The following is a 19,492-nucleotide window of genomic DNA, read 5'->3' on the forward strand; positions in this document are numbered from 1 at the left end:
CCTCTCTCTGGCCCCATTTGCCTGCATTAGGCCTGGATTGGTCTGTGTGTGGGAGAGAGCAAGCAGATGTGTGGGTGGGTGGGATCTCAGAGGAAGGAAGAGAGCTCAGCAGAGAGCCCCATTTTCAAACCAAGCAGGGACTGTTCTCACCCTCCTCATACACATAGGGCTCAGGTCCATCCCTCATTGCTTCCCATAAAACATCTCGACCGCTGCACCCCCAATTTGAAGGAGCATCTTCCCCTTCCCACAGCACCTCATTTAGCATTGCTTCAACGTAAATGGCCAGCCCTGCATGCTGAACTCCATCAGAAAAGAGGTTCTCATTGCCACTGCCTGCTCTGCCATCTCCCCGCACCTTCCTTTCTGTCCCTCTCCCCCGTCAGACAGAGCCTACTTCACCCCTCCCCCTAGTTTGTCAGGGACTGGCTAGATCCCTCTCTGTGCCCTGATTCAGACCTGTTGGCTCCAGCTTCTCCTCACGTTCCTCTTCTTATTTGCCAGATGGTCCTGGCCTCCTGCCCTTATCTTACTGTCCCGGGGGCTGTTTGCAGAGAGAGGTATAAAGGGGTGGACCCAGCAGACAGCCAGGGTGCAGGGAGCCAGCAGACAAGTCTGTGTGTCTGCCTCGCTCACCATTCTCACTCTGCACCATGGGGAAGGACAGGTTGCCCGGTGGCTCGAACATCTTCCTCCTGCTCCTCTTCCTCCTCCCTGGAAACACCTCACCCACCACCGAACCGTAAGCTGCACGTGGAGAGGGGGCTTGTGCTGTTTTTGGGGAATCAGGAGTCCTGGGTTCTATTCCTGGCTCTGCCACTGACTGACTCTGTCACCATGGGGCAGTCACTGCACCGCTCTGTGCTTCTGCCCTCCATCACTAACATGGGGATACTGATACCTTGCTAACACATGGTGTGTATATGTGAGGACGGAGGGAGGGCTGAGTTCATTAAGGTCTATAAGATGCTTTGAGAGAGATCCCTGGATGGCTGGCAGCAGGTCGGTGCATTATATTGTGTTCTCTCTCTCTCTCTCATTGCCCATGCACTCCCTCCCAACTGTTAATAGGTAAAAGTGAGGGGTTCTGCCACGAGGGAGACTCTCTCACCCGGGGCTTTGGCAATACTGCTCCCTCCTCTGGTGCCAGAAAATCACTGGGGGCAACTGCAAAGCAGCTCTCAGGTTTTAACAAACATAGGTAAAGACGGCAGTTTTGCGGTCAGTGCTTCCTCTATGCAAACAGATTGAAGGAGATAACAATGCTGCTAGCACTGACCCCTGTTCCCTCTGAGATGCATACAAGCCCCCCGACATACCACCCAGCAGAGAGATCTCTGAGGGCTAATGCTCTGTGCTGATAGCAAAGGGCTCGATTCCTTGTCCCAATTCCTCACTACTCTGTGGGTGGCAGTCACTGGGAGTACTGGGAAGGCTAGGCCTACTACTGCCCCCTAGAGATTAGTGCTCTCCATTGCCACGTGGGAGAGGCAGGTTTGATTCCCAGGCTCTCTCTGACGTATGTCTACATTGCATCTGGAAAGGAGCCTCCCAGCCTGGGTCTACAGACTTGTGTTGTTAGCGTGAGCCCTGCTAGTTCATGAAAACTAGCAGTGTGGACATTGTGTCTCAGGATGGCACTTGGGCTCTCAAGAGGTTGAGCATTGTGGCACCTACTTGTTAACACTCCGCTCTGCCACGTGGGAGACCTGGATTCAGGGGCTTGTCTACACTTACTGAGCTGCAGCTGCACCACTGTAGGACTTAGTGAAAACGCCACCTACTCCGAAAGGAGAGCTTCTCTCATTGGCATGAGTACTCCACCTCCCCGAGAAGCGGTAGCTATGTCAATGGGAGAAGCCTTCCTGTTGACATAGCACTGTCTACACCGGGAGTTAGGTTGGTATAACTGTGTTGCTCAGGAGCGTGGATTTCCCACCCACCCCACCCCCTGAGTGACATAGTTATACTGACATAAGTTTGTAGTGTAGACCAAGGCTCAGTGTTTGACCCTGGCAGAGTCCCAGAGCTCTGGCTGAGATGCAAAGGGGTCCGGGAGAAGGGAGAAATTTTGTCCCAGGGAGACCATGTAAAGTGAATTTGCTCTGGTCCTTTCTTAAGATCTAGCACCACCTCGTGGCCATTTGTAGTAACTGTACTAAATAACTTGTACTATTTACTAAATAATCTCTGCCACATTTCAGAGTAGCAGCCGTGTTAGTCTGTATCCGTAAAAAGAACAGGAGTACTTGTGGCACCTTAGAGACTAACAAATTTATTAGAGCATAAGCTTTCATGGACTACAGCCCACTTCTTCGGATGCATACAGAGTGGAATAAATATTGAGGAGATATATATACACACATACAGAGAGCATAAACAGGTGGGAGTTGTCTTACCAACTCTGAGAGGCCAATTAAGAGAAAAAAAACTTTTGAAGTGAAATCAAGCTAGCCCAGTACAGACAGTTTGATAAGAAGAGTGAGAATACTTACAAGGGGAGATAGATTCAATGTTTGTAATGACAGGTTTCCGAGTAGCAGCCGTGTTAGTCTGATTCCTGATGTCAGATTTGTGTCCATTAATTCTTTTGCGTAGAGACTGTCCGGTTTGGCCAATGTACATGGCAGAGGGGCATTGCTGGCACATGATGGCATATATCACATTGGTAGATGTGCAGGTGAACGAGCCCCTGATGGTATGGCTGATGTGATTAGGTCCTATGATGATGTCACTTGAATAGATATGTGGACAGAGTTGGCATCGGGCTTTGTTACAAGGATAGGTTCCTGGCTCAGTGGTTTTGTTCAGTGATGTGTGGTTGCTGGTGAGTATTTGCTTTAGGTTGGGGGGTTGTCTGTAAGCGAGGACAGGTCTGTCTCCCAATATCTGTGAGAGTAAAGGATCATCTTCCAGGATAGGTTGTAGATCTCTGATGATGCGCTGGAGAGGTTTTAGTTGGGGGCTGAAGGTGACAGCTAGTGGTGTTCTGTTATTTTCTTTGTTGGGCCTGTCTTGTAGGAGGTGACTTCTGGGTACTCGTCTGGCTCTGTCAATCTGTTTTTTCACTTCAGCAGGTGGGTATTGTAGTTTTAAGAATGCTTGACAGAGATCTTGTAGGTGCTTGTCTCTATCTGAGGGATTGGAGCAAATGCGGTTATATCTTAGAGCTTGGCTATAGAATGGATCGTGTGGTGTGTCCTGGATGGAAGCTGGAGGCATGTAGGTAAGTGTAGCGTTCAGTAGGTTTCCGGTATAGGGTGGTATTTATGTGACCATCGCTTATTAGCACAGTAGGCTCAGCCATTCCCAGTCCTTATTCAATCCTGAGTTGATTGTGTCCTGACATCAGGAATCATAATACTCAAAAACCAGTGGGAGAACACTTTAACCTGTCTGGTCATTCAATGACAGACCTGCGGGTGGCTATATTACAACAGAAAAACTTCAAAAACAGACTCCAAGGAGAGACTGCTGAGCTGGAATTGATATGCAAACTAGACACAGTCAACTCAGGATTAAATAAGGACTGGGAATGGCTGAGCCATTACAAACATTGAATCTATCTCCCCTTGTAAGTATTCTCACACTTCTTATCAAACTGTCTGTACTGGGCTAGCTTGATTATCACTTCAAAAGTTTTTTTTCTCTTACTTAATTGGCCTCTCAGAGTTGGTAAGACAACTCCCACCTGTTTATGCTCTCTGTATGTGTGTATATATATCTCCTCAATATTTATTCCACTCTGTATGCATCCGAAGAAGTGGGCTGTAGTCCACGAAAGCTTATGCTCTAATAAATTTGTTAGTCTCTAAGGTGCCACAAGTACTCCTGTTCTCTGCCACATTATGTCTCTAGTTTCTATTGCTTTGCAGGTCACATCTCAGACTGTAAAAAAGAGCTCTGGAGTTAACACTCTGTTATTGTTTACCCATTGGAAAGAGTGTTTGTGAATCCTGATTACATTATCTAGCAAATGGGACATCTGTGGTCATTTCTGGCATTCGTCACTCCTCTCTAATACCCACCCTGCACTAAGGGTGTGGCATGGAGTTGCCAATGCCACTGTTGCTGTACCAGGGTACAGGCAGTGGATCAATGTCAGACGCTAGCATTAACAGCTGTCAGTCTTGTTCCACTTGTCACCTTGGCCCTTCCTCACTCACTAGCACCTCCCTTAGTAATATGTTACAGACACAAAGGAAAAGTCCTCATCATTTGGATAAAATATACAGCTCCCGTTGGAAGGCGAAGGCTGAGACCATCAAACTGGTTTGTCTGACCTGTTCCCTTCCCCTTCCCAGGCAGTACATGGTGCTAGTGCCCTTTCTGATCCACACCAACATTCCTGAAAAGGTCTGTATCCAGCTGACCCACCTGAACGAGTCTGTGACGCTGAGCGCCACACTGGAATACGCAGGGGAGAACAGGAGCCTGATCGCAGACGTGGTGTCGGAGAAGGACGTGTTCAAGTGCATCCCATTCACAGTGAGTATCTGACCCCCACAACGATTATTATCTGTGTCACAACAGTAAAGCAATAAGGATAGTGACCAGAGGGATTAACTCTTGGAGCTCTGGTTGTTTAGCAAGGTTAACTAAGTGGAGCTAGTCTGAGAATAGAGGAGGTTGCCTGGACTGGGGCCTGCCCTGCCCTGTGCTTGACCTGCCCAATTCCCACTCCATATGCAACTCCTTTCCCCACTGCTGGAAACCCAGCCTCAAGATCCCCCTCTCTGCTGCTGGAAACTTTCTCAGTCCTCCCTGCAAAGTCACTCCCCTTCTTATTCTTAGAAACTCTCCTCGGTCCTTTGGAACACCTGGGACGAGAGCTCTAACTCAAGGCCAGCTGCTGCTGAACCTTAGAATTATAGAACCATAGGGTTAGAAGGGACCACAAGGGTCATCTAGCTAACCCCCCACCAAGAGGCAGGATTTGTTGCATCTACACCATCCAAGAGAGATGCTATCCAGATGGCTACTGCAATGGTTTCTAGCCAGTGTGGACAGTAAGCTACAAGGGTTTTAGTGGCTGGGCCAGATGACTGTGTGAGTTGCATCCCACAGTGCAGTGCATCATAAACAGTGGCCAGGTTCTCTGTGGCTCCTCATGTGATAGTTTTCAATGGTGAGGAAAGAGTCACTGACTGTTCCTCCTCAGGGTCCCCCAATCAGTGGCAGCAGGCATGTGAGGGAAGCAGAAGGACTTGTGGGGGGAATAAGGGTACAGGAGGGAGTTGGGACGCTGGAGTAGGGGGTGCTGTGGGAGAGGTGTGCAGTTTTGGGTGCATGAAAGGTAGACTTTTCTACCTGAAATTATCACCACACACATAGCCAGAGGAGTAGAGGGGAGTTTTGAACAGTGAAAAAACAATAAAAAACATGATTTGCTGTTTGGTTTTTTTGGTCTCATGATTTTGGAACCATCTCATGATTTTTTAGGGTCTGATGCTGATGGTTGATCTCTTGAGGTTGGCAATACTGTAATGCTAACTCCAATGAAAGGGTTATTTAGTAAGGTTGGCAGGAAAGATGCAAATGGCATCAGAGAAGTGAGTTACAAGCAAAGATGAACACAGTAATTGCCAAACTTGTCCTCTCAGGGGTGGTCCACTAGAGGACACAAGGCAAAATTTGTCCAGTGAGGCTCTTCAGGCCTAATAGCTGGGATGTCCCTTCTAGACCATCTTGCTTTTAGAAGGGCAATTAGCCTGCAGGTCCCACTGGCAAGGGTCAGTCCCCTAGTCTGATGTATCACTGGGGTCCCTCTGTGTTGTCCTGTCCTGTCATCAAATGTAGCAGTTGACTCACATCTGCTTGCATGTTGTTTCACCTATAGGCAATGATTAGGCTACAAGGCCCGTCCTAAACTTCCCATTATGCAATCCCCCTTTATGGGCACCGCAGCACCTTCCCTGTTCCCTGTGTCTACCATTTGGTCAAATCATGTTGATGTTTTCCCCAGGCAAATCCCCGGTATCTAGAACAGGAGTTCCCAAATTTTAATGAATTATTTCCTCCTGGGACAGCATGGAGGATGCCATTTTGAAGAACAAAGTGTCATCGTCTATGCAATATGATGTATGGTGTGTGCGAGGTCATGCTGTGCAGAGGAAGCCATTTTGTAGAGCAAAATGGCGTTCTCCATGCATCGTGACCTTGCCTGCCCCATACATGTGAGGCCATGCTGTGTGGAGCAAACTGGCATCCTCTGCACAGTAGGGATTGCTGAGACCCCATTTGCTGATGGCGTGACCCCATTTGGGGTCATGTCCCACAGTTTGGGAACTGCTGGTCTAGAGCAAGGGTTTTGCAATAGTTTATTTCCAGTTACTGCACCTTTAAGTCTTGGAGGGCTGCTGCCTCTGTTGTTCACGGAGCCCCATGCCAACCTCTGTTTGGTTCTCTGGCTGCAGGGCTGCCTGCTCCAAGAATCTACTGCTTCTTCACTGGGTTTGTCTGCACCTGTATCCTGCTGCCATCAGCAGTCTGCTCTCTGCTAAATGCTCCTGAGCCTCTCTCAGCTGGCAGTGGCTGTTACTGGCTCCTCAGAAAGCAAGCTGCCTTCCAATCCCCTCATGTTATTGGCCAGGAGAGGGGACTGGGTTTGCTCTACCCCTCCTGCTGGTCTATCTCACCATTTGGTGGTAGCGGGCATCTGCTCAGCAGGTTCATCTCACTGTACTTCCAGCAGCCACAGTTAAGTACAAATGGCCCTTCAGATCGGACTTGCGCTTCAGATCAGAACAGACCTCAGATAGCTTGTCTTGTGGGTGTAATAAATGGGTGTATTGTGTGTGATCATGAGTCTGACTGTCTACCTCAGTGACTAACACCCTGCTACTAACTGAGAGCTAACAAGAGTACTCGCTTAGCTCAGGAGACAGGGACCTGGCCTTTGGGTCTGATGTTAAATCCCAGCTGATGAATACAGTGTACATAGCCAGGGTTTGTCACACATAGACTGGAGATTGAGACTTAACGTGTGCGGGGAGTCAACATGTTTAATCTAGAAAAGAAGCTTCCACAGAGTCAGGATTGCAGTGGACGAATCCCTTTAGGGGAACAGTATAACAGGAGGAAGGGGGTTTATTCCCAATCTCTGCAGATGGCAAGAAAAAAGGAAGATACATTTTGGGCTAAGACATGAAGGGGAAATTTGTCAGAGTCAGAGCGACTGGGGTGGAGGAAGCTGGTGGAGGCCCTGTTGTTGCAAAGCACCACGTTAGAGGGGATGTTAGTGGAAATGTGGAGATAGGGGAGGTCAGCTTGAGTGCCCCTGCCCCCTACTCTAATCCTTGTCACCGCTGTGGTTGGGCCTGTGATGGCTTCCCACGATGCCCTCATCTCTCAAAGGCAGGTTCAGTTAAAGAGGCTGTTGAGGGGAGTCTCTAAGGCAGCATCTCTTTTATTGTTCTCCAGGTTCCCAAATCTAACAGCTCATCAGCAGCGTTTCTCACGGTGCTGGTGAAGGGGCCATCGCTGGAGTTCAGGAGCCGGAAATCGGTGCTGGTCAAGAACTCAAAGAGCCTGGTCTTTGTCCAGACGGACAAACCCATCTACAAACCGGGACAAACAGGTACAGGGAATCGGGTGGGGAACTGCATTCAGGAAATCCTCCACAGCCCTTATATGCATTGGATCCACATTGGCCTGACATCTGCAGTGCACTGAAGGTGCCAGATCAATAGTCCCCGGAGAATGAAGAATTTTTTTATCCCCCGCATAGGTACAGCTTGGGGAGCACCAATGTAAGCCACACACACACACTGCCTGCGTGCCCGGAGGGAGTTCAAACTCTGTGGCCTAGGCAGTTTTCATCCTCTTTACTGAGACCACCAAAGAGGAGATGTCACTCACTGCAATGATGTATTTTTATGACTTGGATACTTGTCCCACTAAGAACTAGACTGAGGCCCAACCAACTCATTTCACATAGGCAATCAAATAGCCTTCAGGATGGAAACTGACTTTGCTCACTATAGACGTGGAGTAAGTGCCATAGAGGCGAAAGAATTCCATAAGTCATGTCGATTGTGCCATCCATCCCCATGACTTGGAGCTGAATTGGAACTGGTGCCCTGAAGGTGGAAAACTCTGTACTATTTTCCTTGATCATCCTGAGCCAATATTCTCAGCCTGACAGTAATGGCTCAGGGCGATCAATCTGGTGCTGGAGTGGAGCTGATTTCCTAGGGATTGTCTTTTCTAACATGACCTTGTTATCTAGAACACGACCTTGAGGGATTGTGTTAATTAACATGATGTTACATACAACATTTCAATCAGTGTAGGCATAAACAAGCCGCGTTTAACATTGTGTCAGCTGGTCCTGGTGAATCCTACGGTTCCAGTAGCATTTACCCATGACCAGTAGCCACCATGTGAAATATGACTTGTCCATGTCTACACTGACTGCAAAGCTGCTTTTCACATTGTGTTAATTAACATGATTCTTCAAGATCTTATTCTAACATGACCTAATTTTGTAGTGAACCCAAGTCCATAGAGATGAAAGACTCCATATCCCATTCCCCATCATGCCATATGACTGACATTTCCTGATTTGGTGGCTGAATGTCTCATCATGGAAATCTCTCTGTCTGTCTGTCTCTCTCAGTCCTGTTTCGAGTTGTCTATCTGGATGAAAACTTCCATCCTCTGAATAGGTTGGTAAGTATGCTAGTCATTAAGTCATCAGTGAGGGGAAAAGGATGAGAGAAACATCCCTTCAAGAGGAGGTGTTCCTCAGATTAAGGTGGGGCTCTAGTGCCAGGGGTATCCCAGTGCTTTCTGACACTCTAGGACTCCTCCTTTAGACTGCTTCATAAAGTCATCTCATTACAATCTTGGAAAGATTTGGTAATGACATGACACACAGACAAAATGCCATTAGCCACCTCAGCACGAAGCAAAATTCACTTGTTACTAGGGTCATAGGAGCTGCCCTTAGCCTTCCAAAGAGAGCAGTGGAAACAAAAGACGTATCTGGCTTCAAGACTAAGCTTGATATGTTTATGGAGGGGATGGTATAATGGGACAGCCTAATTTTGGCAATTAATTGATTTTTGACTATTAGCGGTAAATATGCCCAATGGCTTGTGATGGGATGTTAGATGGGGTGGGATCTGAGTTACTAAAGAGAATTCTTTCTTGGGTGTCTGGCTGGTGAGTCTTGCCCACATGCTCAGGGTTTAGCTGATCGCCATATTTGGGGTCAGGAAGGAATTTTCCTCCAGGGCAGATTGGCAGAGGCTTGGGGTTTGTTCACCTTCCTCTGCAGAATGGGGCACGGGTCACTTGCTGGAGGATTCTCTGCACCTTGAAGTCTTTAAACCACAAGTTGAGGACTTCAATAGCTCAGACATAGGTCAGGGGTTTGTTACAGGAGTGGGTGGGTGAGATTCTGTGGCCTGTGTTGTGCAGGAGGTCAGACTAGAAGATCTTAATGGTCCCTTCTGACCTTAAAGTCTATGAGTCTATACCAGATCACTGCAATTGGACCATTTATCCTGGTATTTCTCCTCCATGCTATACCAGATCACAACCTTGAATCCACCATGCTGCTATCTTGCCTTCCTGCTAGAGCTGAACAGACCAATGGTCTATCTACTTTAACCCTGTCCTCTCTCTGACTGGGGCCAGTGCCACATGCCTCGCAGGAAGCTTTAAAACTCTCATAATACATCTCATTATGTAGTGCTGTCCCATGGAGGGACATTTTTTCCAGGCCTTAGCTGGTGATTGGCTTATGCCTGAAGCACGATGATCCATAGCCCTGGTAATTTGTAGCCTAGCTGATGTCACTCAAACTGTTCTCGTTTTCATTAATGTCTCTGATCTTTTTCTGCACTTGCTGACATTTCCATTTGGTATGAATTCTAAACTCATTCTCACTTTTGTACTTTTTTCCAGGTTCCACTGGCCTATATCGAGGTATGTAGAGGAATTTACTTCATGTTCAGAACTATCACATCTCACCATGGGCAGCAATCAGCCCCTGGCTGCCTCAAGCTGCTTCTTGCTGACTTTGTTTAGATCCATAGCGCTAACTGGAAGAGGGATACGCTTTACCCCCCATAGTGTCAATAATGCATCCAAATACTGCCAGGCAACCTTCCTGATATTCCAGTCCTGGGCTCCCCACACAACTCTGCCAATGCTTCTCATTTCTCACCGACATCACCCCTTACTGTCCAAGTAATCTTGTGGTCTTGACACCTCTAGGACCCACAGAAGAACCGTGTGTATCAGTGGCAAGAAGTTGAGTTAAAAGGGGGCTTCACCCAGCTCTCCTTCCCCCTCACCTCCGAGCCCATCCAAGGGACCTACAAAGTGGTGGTGCAGAAGAGCTCTGGGGACAAGGTGCAACACCCCTTTACTGTGGAGGAATATGGTAAGGATGGCTGCTTTCATAGTGTCAAGCCAGTTGCTGGTAGTTGATCCAAGGTGTTGACAATGGAGAATGAAGGCTGGATTGAATGGGTCAGTTGGTCTGATCAGCATTTTCTGTACAGCTGGAATGGGGCAGGGAGGAGTCTGTACTCCCACAGGTTGGGGTAATGCCCTCTTCAGAGTTGTCCTTTACTGTCTATCTTGAGGGTCGAGTACCAGAGAACTCAGTGAATCCTCCACCCAGCACCACCAGTACAAGATCTTCACTGCTGGAGTGGTAGACAACCTGTGATAAGGGTCCCAGTGCGGGCCAGCTGTGGTCACTCAATTAGGGTGAACTGCAAAGAATGGGGCAGAAAATCCCTCAAAAGCTGGTGGATATTCCAATACTTAGATTTACCGAGCCAGCATAAAACAGCTTCTTTATTACCTTACTGGTTACTCAGAAGTCCAAAAACCACACTTCTCTTCAAGTGATCCAGCCTCAGGCCTCCATCCAGATACCTAAGTCAAATATGATGATTTCTGAAAATCTTATTTCATCATATAAAAGAAAAGGTTCTACCAATCCCAAAGGATCAGACACATTACCTCCCAGGTTAATGAATGTTTCAAATCTTACCCAAATACACGCTACAGCCAATTCTTATTAACTAAACTAAAATGTATTAAAAAAACAAAAGAGAGGGAGTATGGTTAAATGAGCAATATACATACAGACATGAGTTCGATTCATTGAGGTTCAGATTCATAGCAGAGATGGTGAGCTTTGTAGTTGGAAATAGTTCATAGGTTATAGTTCAATGTCCAAATATCCTATTCAGGGCGAACCAGCATAACTGGGACCTCAGTCTTGCGACTCAAACTTCCCCCAATGAAGCTTAAGCAGATCTGAGATGACAGTGTCAGGACCCAAGGATCTTTTATACAATTTCATGTCCTCTCTGGCAAGTTGGGAGTTCCTCCGGGAACAAAAGGTAATTAAGATGACTTTGAAGAAGGTCCATCACCAGTACTTAGCTATATGGATTAACATAAGGCAATTTGCTTGTTTCTCCACCATTCACAGTGCATTTCAAAGAGAGATGAATACAGAGATATCCCATGTTTACAATTCATTTAAACGCTAGGATGTTCTTTTAACCTCTGAATGATCAGAATACAGCATAGATAGGGACTGTTGATTACATTGTCGACCCTACTCATACATATGGAAATCCACAAAAACACAAACATTATTTCCCCACATGTCTTTTGAGGGTTATTTATTTTGCAGGATGTTTAATCCTTTCTAGCCATACGTCACACACCCACCTTAGAAAGGCTCCAATCAGACAGGGCTGTGCTCCCCTTTGAGTCAGTGCTGACACCAGTGCAGCAGCCTGGTGCTAGGGGCACTGTGCTTGTTGGAGTCCTGAGGTTTCAGATGCGCTACAAGGCCAAGGCCCTGACTCTTCCTGGTTAATAAAAGTCCTGAGGAACTTTCTGCAAGAGCAGGGGTGTGAACCCCAGTACCCTGACCACATTCCAGTTCCATTACCATCCTACCTCCCTGAAACGCCTCCTGGCGGTCCCCCCCACAGAAAGTGTTCACTGCCTCTCTTAGGACACTGCTGTGTAGTGTGGCTAGCTTGGCGTGTGTGATGCTGCCCTCTAGTGACTGGCTCATAGAGAAGAGAAAAGGCTTTTGCCCTGCCAGCAGCTAGGGGAGATCTCCTTTGGCTAGAGGCGTGTGATTTTGGAACTGAAGGAACCCGGGTTTAGGCTTAGCTCCCTCTGCGTCTGTATGCATGTATGTGATTTATTTAATAAATGTGTCTGCTGTCAGACACCATTGTGGGACAGACTGGCTGCCGTGTTCCAGCTCTGAGGCAGCTGTATTTTGGTGGCAGGTGAAGTAATCTCCATACTAATATGGCATTAGTTTAATAGGGGCTGAGCAACCGTAGCTCCATTGATTTCAGTGGGAGTTGCAGGTGATCAGAACCTCGGTAAATCAGGCCAATGAGAAAGGCTATGAAATGCTTTGGGTCCGCTTGGGAAAGAGGCCTTAGAGCAATAACCCCAGCTCTCCTTATCATGTTACCCCGTTTCCACTGAGTTTGCGGTTCCGTTTGGTCTCTTTTCTGCAGTGCTGCCCAAATTTGAAGTGCTGGTGAAGCTGCCCAAGATGATCAGCATCCTGGAGGAGAAGTTGAAGGTGACAGTCTGTGGTCTGTGAGTATCATTCTTATATTCACTCCTTTTTGGTGGGTCTCTCAGCCCCGTGGCTAATGAAGCCCCAGCTGGGAGCTGAGATCAGTATGCTTTAAAATATTTCTTAATACAGTTTTTGGGACCTATACACAAAGGCCTCAAGGCCCAGGACCAAGAAGTGAAATGCTTCCTGTAAGGCTCTGTTTATAATAGGCTAACAAGCTTTTCATCAACTGCTTCTTGGAGCACCTTGAGCTCCACCCCTTGTGGCCATAACACAGGAGCTATCCCAGGTGTTCTGCAGTTGCTGGTTGCAATGCCTGTGGCGAAGTGTTTGGCTCAGGTCCAGTAGGACTGGTGCTTTTAACAAAGGTTGCTCCATCATTGTTGATGGGGAAACTACGAGGCAACCCTGGTTCAGCTAGTTCACTTAGTGCTGCCCCGCAGTGCCGTGTCTCATGTTTGGCAATCTCCAGAGTTTATGCTGAGCACTCTGAAATGCACGGCAGAATGCACTGCGACAGTGAGTTGCAAGACGTTTGCTATGTAGTAGTTTAGTCAAAAATGGACACTATGCAACATGCAGACAAGTGATTCAGCCAAGCATTTCCAGCAGTTAGTATTCTTGCAATGGGTTCTTCAAGACTGAGTTCTGCTCTCGGCTATACAAGAAACATGGCAAATTACTTCAGTAGAGTTGGATGGGATTTACAGAGGGGCAGCTGGCAGCATTGTTTTGCCCCTCATATAGACGCACACCTTATCTGGCTCTGTTGAGGACCCTCCTAGAATAGTACTTTTATTTCTTGGGCACTTACTATCCAAAGTTGAAATGGAGGGGACTTAGAGAAGAGTAACACAAATAATGGAGGGGCTGGAAGGATTGACTCACGAGGAAGGACAAAATAGCTAACAGGCTCAGTCAGCCTGATGTAGGTAGGGCTTACTTCATAGCTGAATTTGAGCCCAATATGTTAACAAAGCTGTGGCCACCAAGGACTTCCCACTTATCACTAGGCTGCATCCTGGACACTAAACAAGCCTGCCTGGGTCCTTGTGGGGATGGACTAACCATCCCTCCATCTCTTCCATGTCACTAATGGCCTTGGTTTTCTTTCACCCCTCCCTGGTTATAGATACACCTTTGGAAAGCCAGTCCCTGGCCTTGTGAACTTCCGTGTATGCCGGAAATATAACCACCCAGGCACCTCCTGTTATGGCGAGGATGCAAAGGCAGTGTGTGAGGAGTTCTCTGGACAGGTGGGTTATTGCTACTCTGGTGGTGTGAGGTGGCATGGATAATAAAACTGTATATACGCTATGGGTAAATCCTGCACTGACAGGGAGCTGGACTGGATAGGTTAATAGGTTTTTTCCATGAAAACACTGTGGGATACCAGACTAGATGTACCAGTAATAACGGATCTGGACTCCTTGCCATTGCAGTGGCCTCAGGCACTGGTGCACCCCAGTCCCTCTTATTCTCTGCCTGTGGCACATAATAGTCTAGTCTCCTAATTTTGGTTGTTGGATGAACATGCAGGTACTGGGTGGTGTTGGCAGCAATGTTGCTGTATATTTCAGAATGTTCATTGTCAGTTTATGGGCTTTCCAAATCTGGGGGAAAAAACCCTGAACAGTGAAAATGTGGTGTTTGCCAATTTCTTTTTTCTCAGTTCAATGGGCAGGGATGGATTTTCTGAGTATGATAAACCTTACAAACAGGTGAATGAGAGACAAAGTCCCGAAGAATTTTGTTCTTCTTTGTCCATCAGGCAGACAGCCACGGCTGCATTTCTGAAGTGGTAAAGACCAAGATATTCCAGCTCAGGCGAGCTGGGTACGAGGATAAAATCCAAGTGGAAGCCAAGATTAAAGAGGAGGAGACAGGTATGAATTGTTTGGACTTGCCAGGGCTGTGTGGGGAGCCCAGGACTGGAATAGCAGGGGGCTGCAGGGCAGGATTGAAGGGCACTGGCAGAGCTGGGCGGGGGGAGCCCAGGACTGGAATGGCAGTGGGCTGCAAGGCATGATTAAGATGTGTTAGTTCATGCCCCCTCTTTGTTCTCTTCTCTTGCAGGGGTGGAGTTAACTGGGACGGGCTCCTGCAAACTCACATCCACCATTAGCAAAGTCACCTTTGAGAAAGTGGACTCCCATTACAAACCTGGGATCCCCTTCTTTGGGCAGGTAGGGAACCTCTGAAACCACAAGCAGGTAAATGACATGTGAGCATCAAATGAGTGTGCCACAGAATCTGCAGTCACAGCGTGGTGATATTTCCTCTCCTTCCATGGGAGCTGCCGGATCACAGTATTTTTAACACCCAGTGCCTTTGCTTCTTCGTCACAAGTTCTGGCACCAACGTCTCTGCAGCGTAAGACCTGGGGTTGTGCAAAGCTGGTTATGCTCAAACTGAGCTAGAGTTTACCTATCTCTGTGAGACCCCAGCTACTCTCCTTGACTGTCCTGAGGGCCCAGATGAAACGTTTGTGGTGGAATTTTCCCTCTGGCCCTTCGCCTACCCTTTTCTGTTTTGAGGATGCCTCCTGCTGGGTCGAGTCAAGGTGCTGCTTCTCTAACTCTCACAGCTCTGGGATGTGTGGCCTCTGAGCCCACTGTGCACTCATCTGACCCACAGGGAGTGATGAGAAAGAGACAGTGAAACGGGATTCAGAGATTGCATTTCCCACTCTGGGCACAAGGTGTTGTCCTTACCTCAGACACTTTAGTATCCTCTGGCATATTCACTGCCACCTGCTTCCGAGAGTCCCTCAGCAGATTCCCCAACCACAATGTGTTTCACAGCAAGCACCTTTCATGGTGATGGAGTAAAGGGCCAGTAAGATTGTGGGCACCAACTTCCTTGCCTAGTGTAAACATGGGGTATTGGTGTATCTCCTTTAGGTGAAGTTGGTGGATGGGACCGATGCGCCAATTGCCAATGAAACAGTCCAGATTTCCGTGGAAGAGAGCGGCTATCAAGTCAACTACACGACAGATGATCAGGGGCGAGCACGGTTTGCCCTGGACACATCTAAGTTCAAGTTCGCCTCCATTGGGCTCAGAGTGAGTGGCTGGGGGAGGGTGGGGAGTTACTGATGGGGCTTCAAGGGGAGTAACCGTTAGGGGTTTATATAGCTTTTCTGCTGAAAACAGATATCCTCTCACCCAGGGAGTGTGTGTATATATCTATATCTCCTTCATAGCCATGAGGTGGCAACAGCCCTGCCATCAGTTGTGTAGCCACATGTGATAAACACAATATCTTGTACTTTTGACCATCTCACTCTGCCCATCAGTCCTCATCCCCCAGGACCGATTCCAACATTCAAAACCTCTGAGCTGCCATAAAAAAAATCAACCTGCCACACAAATGACTTTTTTGCCGAGTTTCCTGCTGAGATTGCATTAGCTTGAGATGCAACATCAGAATAAATGAGCGTCAATATGTGGCCTATCTTATTGTCCAAATATATAACAGGTGGAAAATAGACTCATTCTCCGTTATCTCACCCTCAAAGAGGGAACATTCTATGATGCTTGATTTTTTTAATGTGTCTGAGGAAGTGGGTATTCACCCACGAAAGCTTATGCTCCAATACTTCTGTTAGTCTATAAAGTGCCACAGGATTCTTCGTTGCTTTTCACAGATCCAGACTAACACGGCTATCCCTCTGATTGTAATTGTCTTGTCCCAGATTAAAAACATTGAAAATATCTACAATGTACCAGGGACATTTTTGAAATTTTCAGGGATTATAGGGAAAAATTTCAAGAATTTCAAATCAGACAGGTTAAAATAAAGAAAGGCAAGCATGTGGGGCAAGCTCAAGGCATTAAATAACCTCCTCCTGCAAATACAAAGTAGTTCTCTCCTCTCTGCTCTCAGACCAGAATTCTCTCATCTCCAAAACTGCTGTTCAGTTCAGATTTTAAATTCTGTTGGTACCAGGTAAATCATTCGAAGTTGTTTGTAAAGTTCTTAGCACACTTTTGGTGCTATACAAATAATATGTCATAAAAATAATGGGCCAGCTTTCCCATTGATGTCAATGGGAGCTCTGGCTGAGTAAGGATTTTGGATTAGTACTATAAATAAATAAATAAATAAATAATGTGTCTTGTTTTGTACATGGCAAGGAATCCATGTCCTCTGTGGGTTTTGTCCTGTGAAATGCTGAGCACCCTGATTTCCTATTGACTCTCTGATGAACAAAGCACCTAGCACCTTCCAGAAGCAGGGCCGGCTCCAGGGTTTTTGCCACCCCAAGTGGCAGGAAGGAAAAAAAAAAAGCCGCGATCGGCAGCAGCTCCACCACGTTGCTTTCTTGGCGGCATTTTGGCAGCAGGTCCTTCCCTCCGAGAGGGACTGAGGGACCCACTGCCGAATTGCTGCCAAAGGGCCCCTTTCCGTTGGCCGCCCCAAGCACCTGCTTGCTGTGCTGGTGCCTGGAGCCGGCCCTGTCCAGAAGCAGGCCATTATTATCTCGCTCTTTTAAACACATGCTGTGAATTTCAATTCAATTTTTAAATGTTTTATATAAATATTTTCTCTGTTACCAGGCAACTCATAAAACAGGCGCCTACTGCTACGACCGTTCCTGGACCAGTCCTTCATACGAATTGGGCTATTTCAGAGCAAAGCGGTTTTACTCTTCGAGTAACAGCTTTCTCAAAATAGAGCCTGTGTCGGAGATGCTAAGCTGTGGCCACACTCAGGAAGTCCGGGTGCACTATATCCTGAAGCCAGAGGCTGTGGGGGAGCAGAAGGAAATCATCTTTTACTATTTGGTAAACCTGGACATACTGATCTTTGTCTACATATAGGTGACAACAACAGATAGGCTCAAGCGCCTGCCAGATAATCAGTCCCTGGACAGTAATTCTAGGTGGGGCCCCAAATTGTGTGTGGCCTGGGGCAAGAACTTGTACCTATATTACCCATAATCCTTCACACTCTTTTCCTTGGGCTGATGCTCTTTGCTGAGCCCCAATGCTGGATACCAACATTTTATGAGGAGAAGAAGAGGAACTGGGTTCTATTGCCCCTGATTAAACACAAAGAATTTTGCTAGCAGAGATCAATAGAGCAGCTCTGCTGGCTCCAGCCACCTGAGGCCCAAAATTCCTGACATTCCTCTCACAGGTTCCCCCATTCTAACACCTCTCCTACTCATAATACCCATAACAGGAAGGCTTCTTCTTCCATGCAGGTGATGGCCAAAGGAGGCATTGTGCGAGCAGGGACCCAGGCTCTGGCTGTGGAGCATGGTGATGGTGAGCTCTCACCACCCCTTCCCTTATCTTTCTCCCGGGAGGCTAGGCCACTGTGACGGGAAACACAGGCTGCTTCCATATGCAGTGAGAGGATCATCGTGTGCCATCCCCTGAGATGGGGGAAAAAAGAGGGGGAGAACGAATTTCTTTCCTCTATAGCCATTCTAGCTCTGCAGCTCTTGCCGAGTTCTAATGCCACCCCCCAGCTCCTCATATCTCCTGACTGATATATTCTTTGTCACTGATGTCAGTCTCAGGAGACTCTCATCTTGAGTAATTCAGGCTGGGTTTGCTTTAACCCTTGTGTAGAAATCCCACCCAATCCGCATCCCTTCCTCAGCCACCAGGCTCTTACAAAATCCTCCCTTTTATTTTCTGGGGCACGTGGGGCTTCTGGGTTCCTGAGGGACACAGTTAATGATGAGGGTCTAGAAACTAGATTGAGTCTCACCAAACTCATGTCAACAGTATGTGCCAAAGCAGTAAGAGCCGATGTTCTCATCAGTAAATCAAGTTCCATTCCCTGTGTTTCCATGTGGTCGGAATCCCAGCTGTAACAAGTTTGGCATGAAGGGAAGCCTAGAGACTCAAGAGAGGTGTGGGGCCCTAGCCTGGAGCCAACTTCCTGTAACTTAGCCTTTTTCTCTTGTTTTATTTGCCAGTTAATGGGACCTTCTCACTGATGCTCCCCGTGGAGTCTGATATTGCTCCCCTGGCACAGATGCTCATATACACCATTTCACCCAATCAGGAGCCTATTGCTGATTCAGTCAAATTCCAGGTCGAAAATTGCTTTGCCAATAAGGTGGGTGTCTTGATTGAGAAACCCCAATTCACTTGAAGTCATTGATTAGAGAGCAGCAGCTGTTTGTATCTATTTATTTAGATTTGCGAACATTAAAACAGTCACTTATCGTCGAATGCTCTGGGTGATTTTACCATATTTTAAAAATAGCCCTAAGATTAACTGATTTGTGGTATTTCAGATGAGGTGAGGAGGTGATTTCATAGCCAAAGGGTCCTCCCAGACAACACACTACCAAGAGCCCCTCCTTGTAAAACTGACAGGGCTCCAGCTCTAGCACCTCCACTGATCTCCACTGTGGCACTGTGGGATGGCAAGGGAGGTGGGTTTGTCAGGTAACCAGGTCACAATCTAGTTAGCTTACTACCATCACCTTAAACGCAGCCCAGTAACTGATAGGCAACCAGTGCAGATCATGGAGGACAGGTAACAGCCATACAGCCTCCATTCAAGGGAGAGATCTAATTCTTGCTGTATCTTCTGGCTGCTTCCCTCCATCCTACCAGCATCACTTTCATCTCCTCCATACTGAACTCCAGCCAGCCTACCCTTATCCAAGCCACATGTTGTATCAAGCAATCAGTAAATCATTTAGTAGCACTGACTAGATCGGATGAGACAGAGGAGAGCTGGGTGTCCTCAGCCTGTTGAAAGACCATAGCCTATATCCTCCTAATGACCCCATATACTCTTTGAAGAAGAGAGAGGACAAGATGTGCCCTGTGCAACCCCACATGAGAGGGCCCTCAGAGCGGAAGAGAAATTGCCCAAAACTATCCTTGGGGACCCGTCTGAGAGACAGGCACCAAGCCACCT

At 47.4% G+C, this 19,492-nt stretch overlaps 1 protein-coding gene across 1 annotated transcript; it reads left to right on the top strand.

Moving 5' to 3' along the window:
* Positions 1-571: 571 nt before the first annotated feature.
* On the top strand, positions 572-18,727 carry LOC135981582 (alpha-2-macroglobulin-like). Its single transcript, XM_065584745.1, has 14 exons — positions 572-742; positions 4,305-4,488; positions 7,423-7,579; positions 8,621-8,673; positions 9,916-9,936; positions 10,228-10,396; positions 12,528-12,612; positions 13,728-13,851; positions 14,367-14,481; positions 14,672-14,781; positions 15,499-15,660; positions 17,158-17,385; positions 17,808-17,871; positions 18,534-18,727. Exons 1-14 carry the CDS (start codon positions 654-656, stop codon positions 18,710-18,712), a joined length of 1,740 nt encoding a protein of 579 aa, XP_065440817.1. The 5' UTR covers positions 572-653; the 3' UTR covers positions 18,713-18,727.
* The last annotated feature ends 765 nt before the right edge of the window (positions 18,728-19,492 follow it).

The sequence above is a fragment of the Chrysemys picta genome, chromosome 1 (genome assembly GCF_011386835.1).
Source record: "Chrysemys picta bellii isolate R12L10 chromosome 1, ASM1138683v2, whole genome shotgun sequence".
In the NCBI taxonomy this organism is placed as follows: domain Eukaryota; kingdom Metazoa; phylum Chordata; order Testudines; family Emydidae; genus Chrysemys; species Chrysemys picta.

Bases quoted from the DNA above. Each gene is read 5' to 3' on its own strand.
- LOC135981582 (XM_065584745.1), top strand. From the start codon at position 654: ATGGGGAAGGACAGGTTGCCCGGTGGCTCGAACATCTTCCTCCTGCTC. The intron at 7,580-8,620 runs GTACAGGGAATC...TGTCTCTCTCAG, and splicing joins CTACAAACCGGGACAAACAG to TCCTGTTTCGAGTTGTCTAT. The intron at 9,937-10,227 runs GTATGTAGAGGA...TGACACCTCTAG, and splicing joins TTCCACTGGCCTATATCGAG to GACCCACAGAAGAACCGTGT.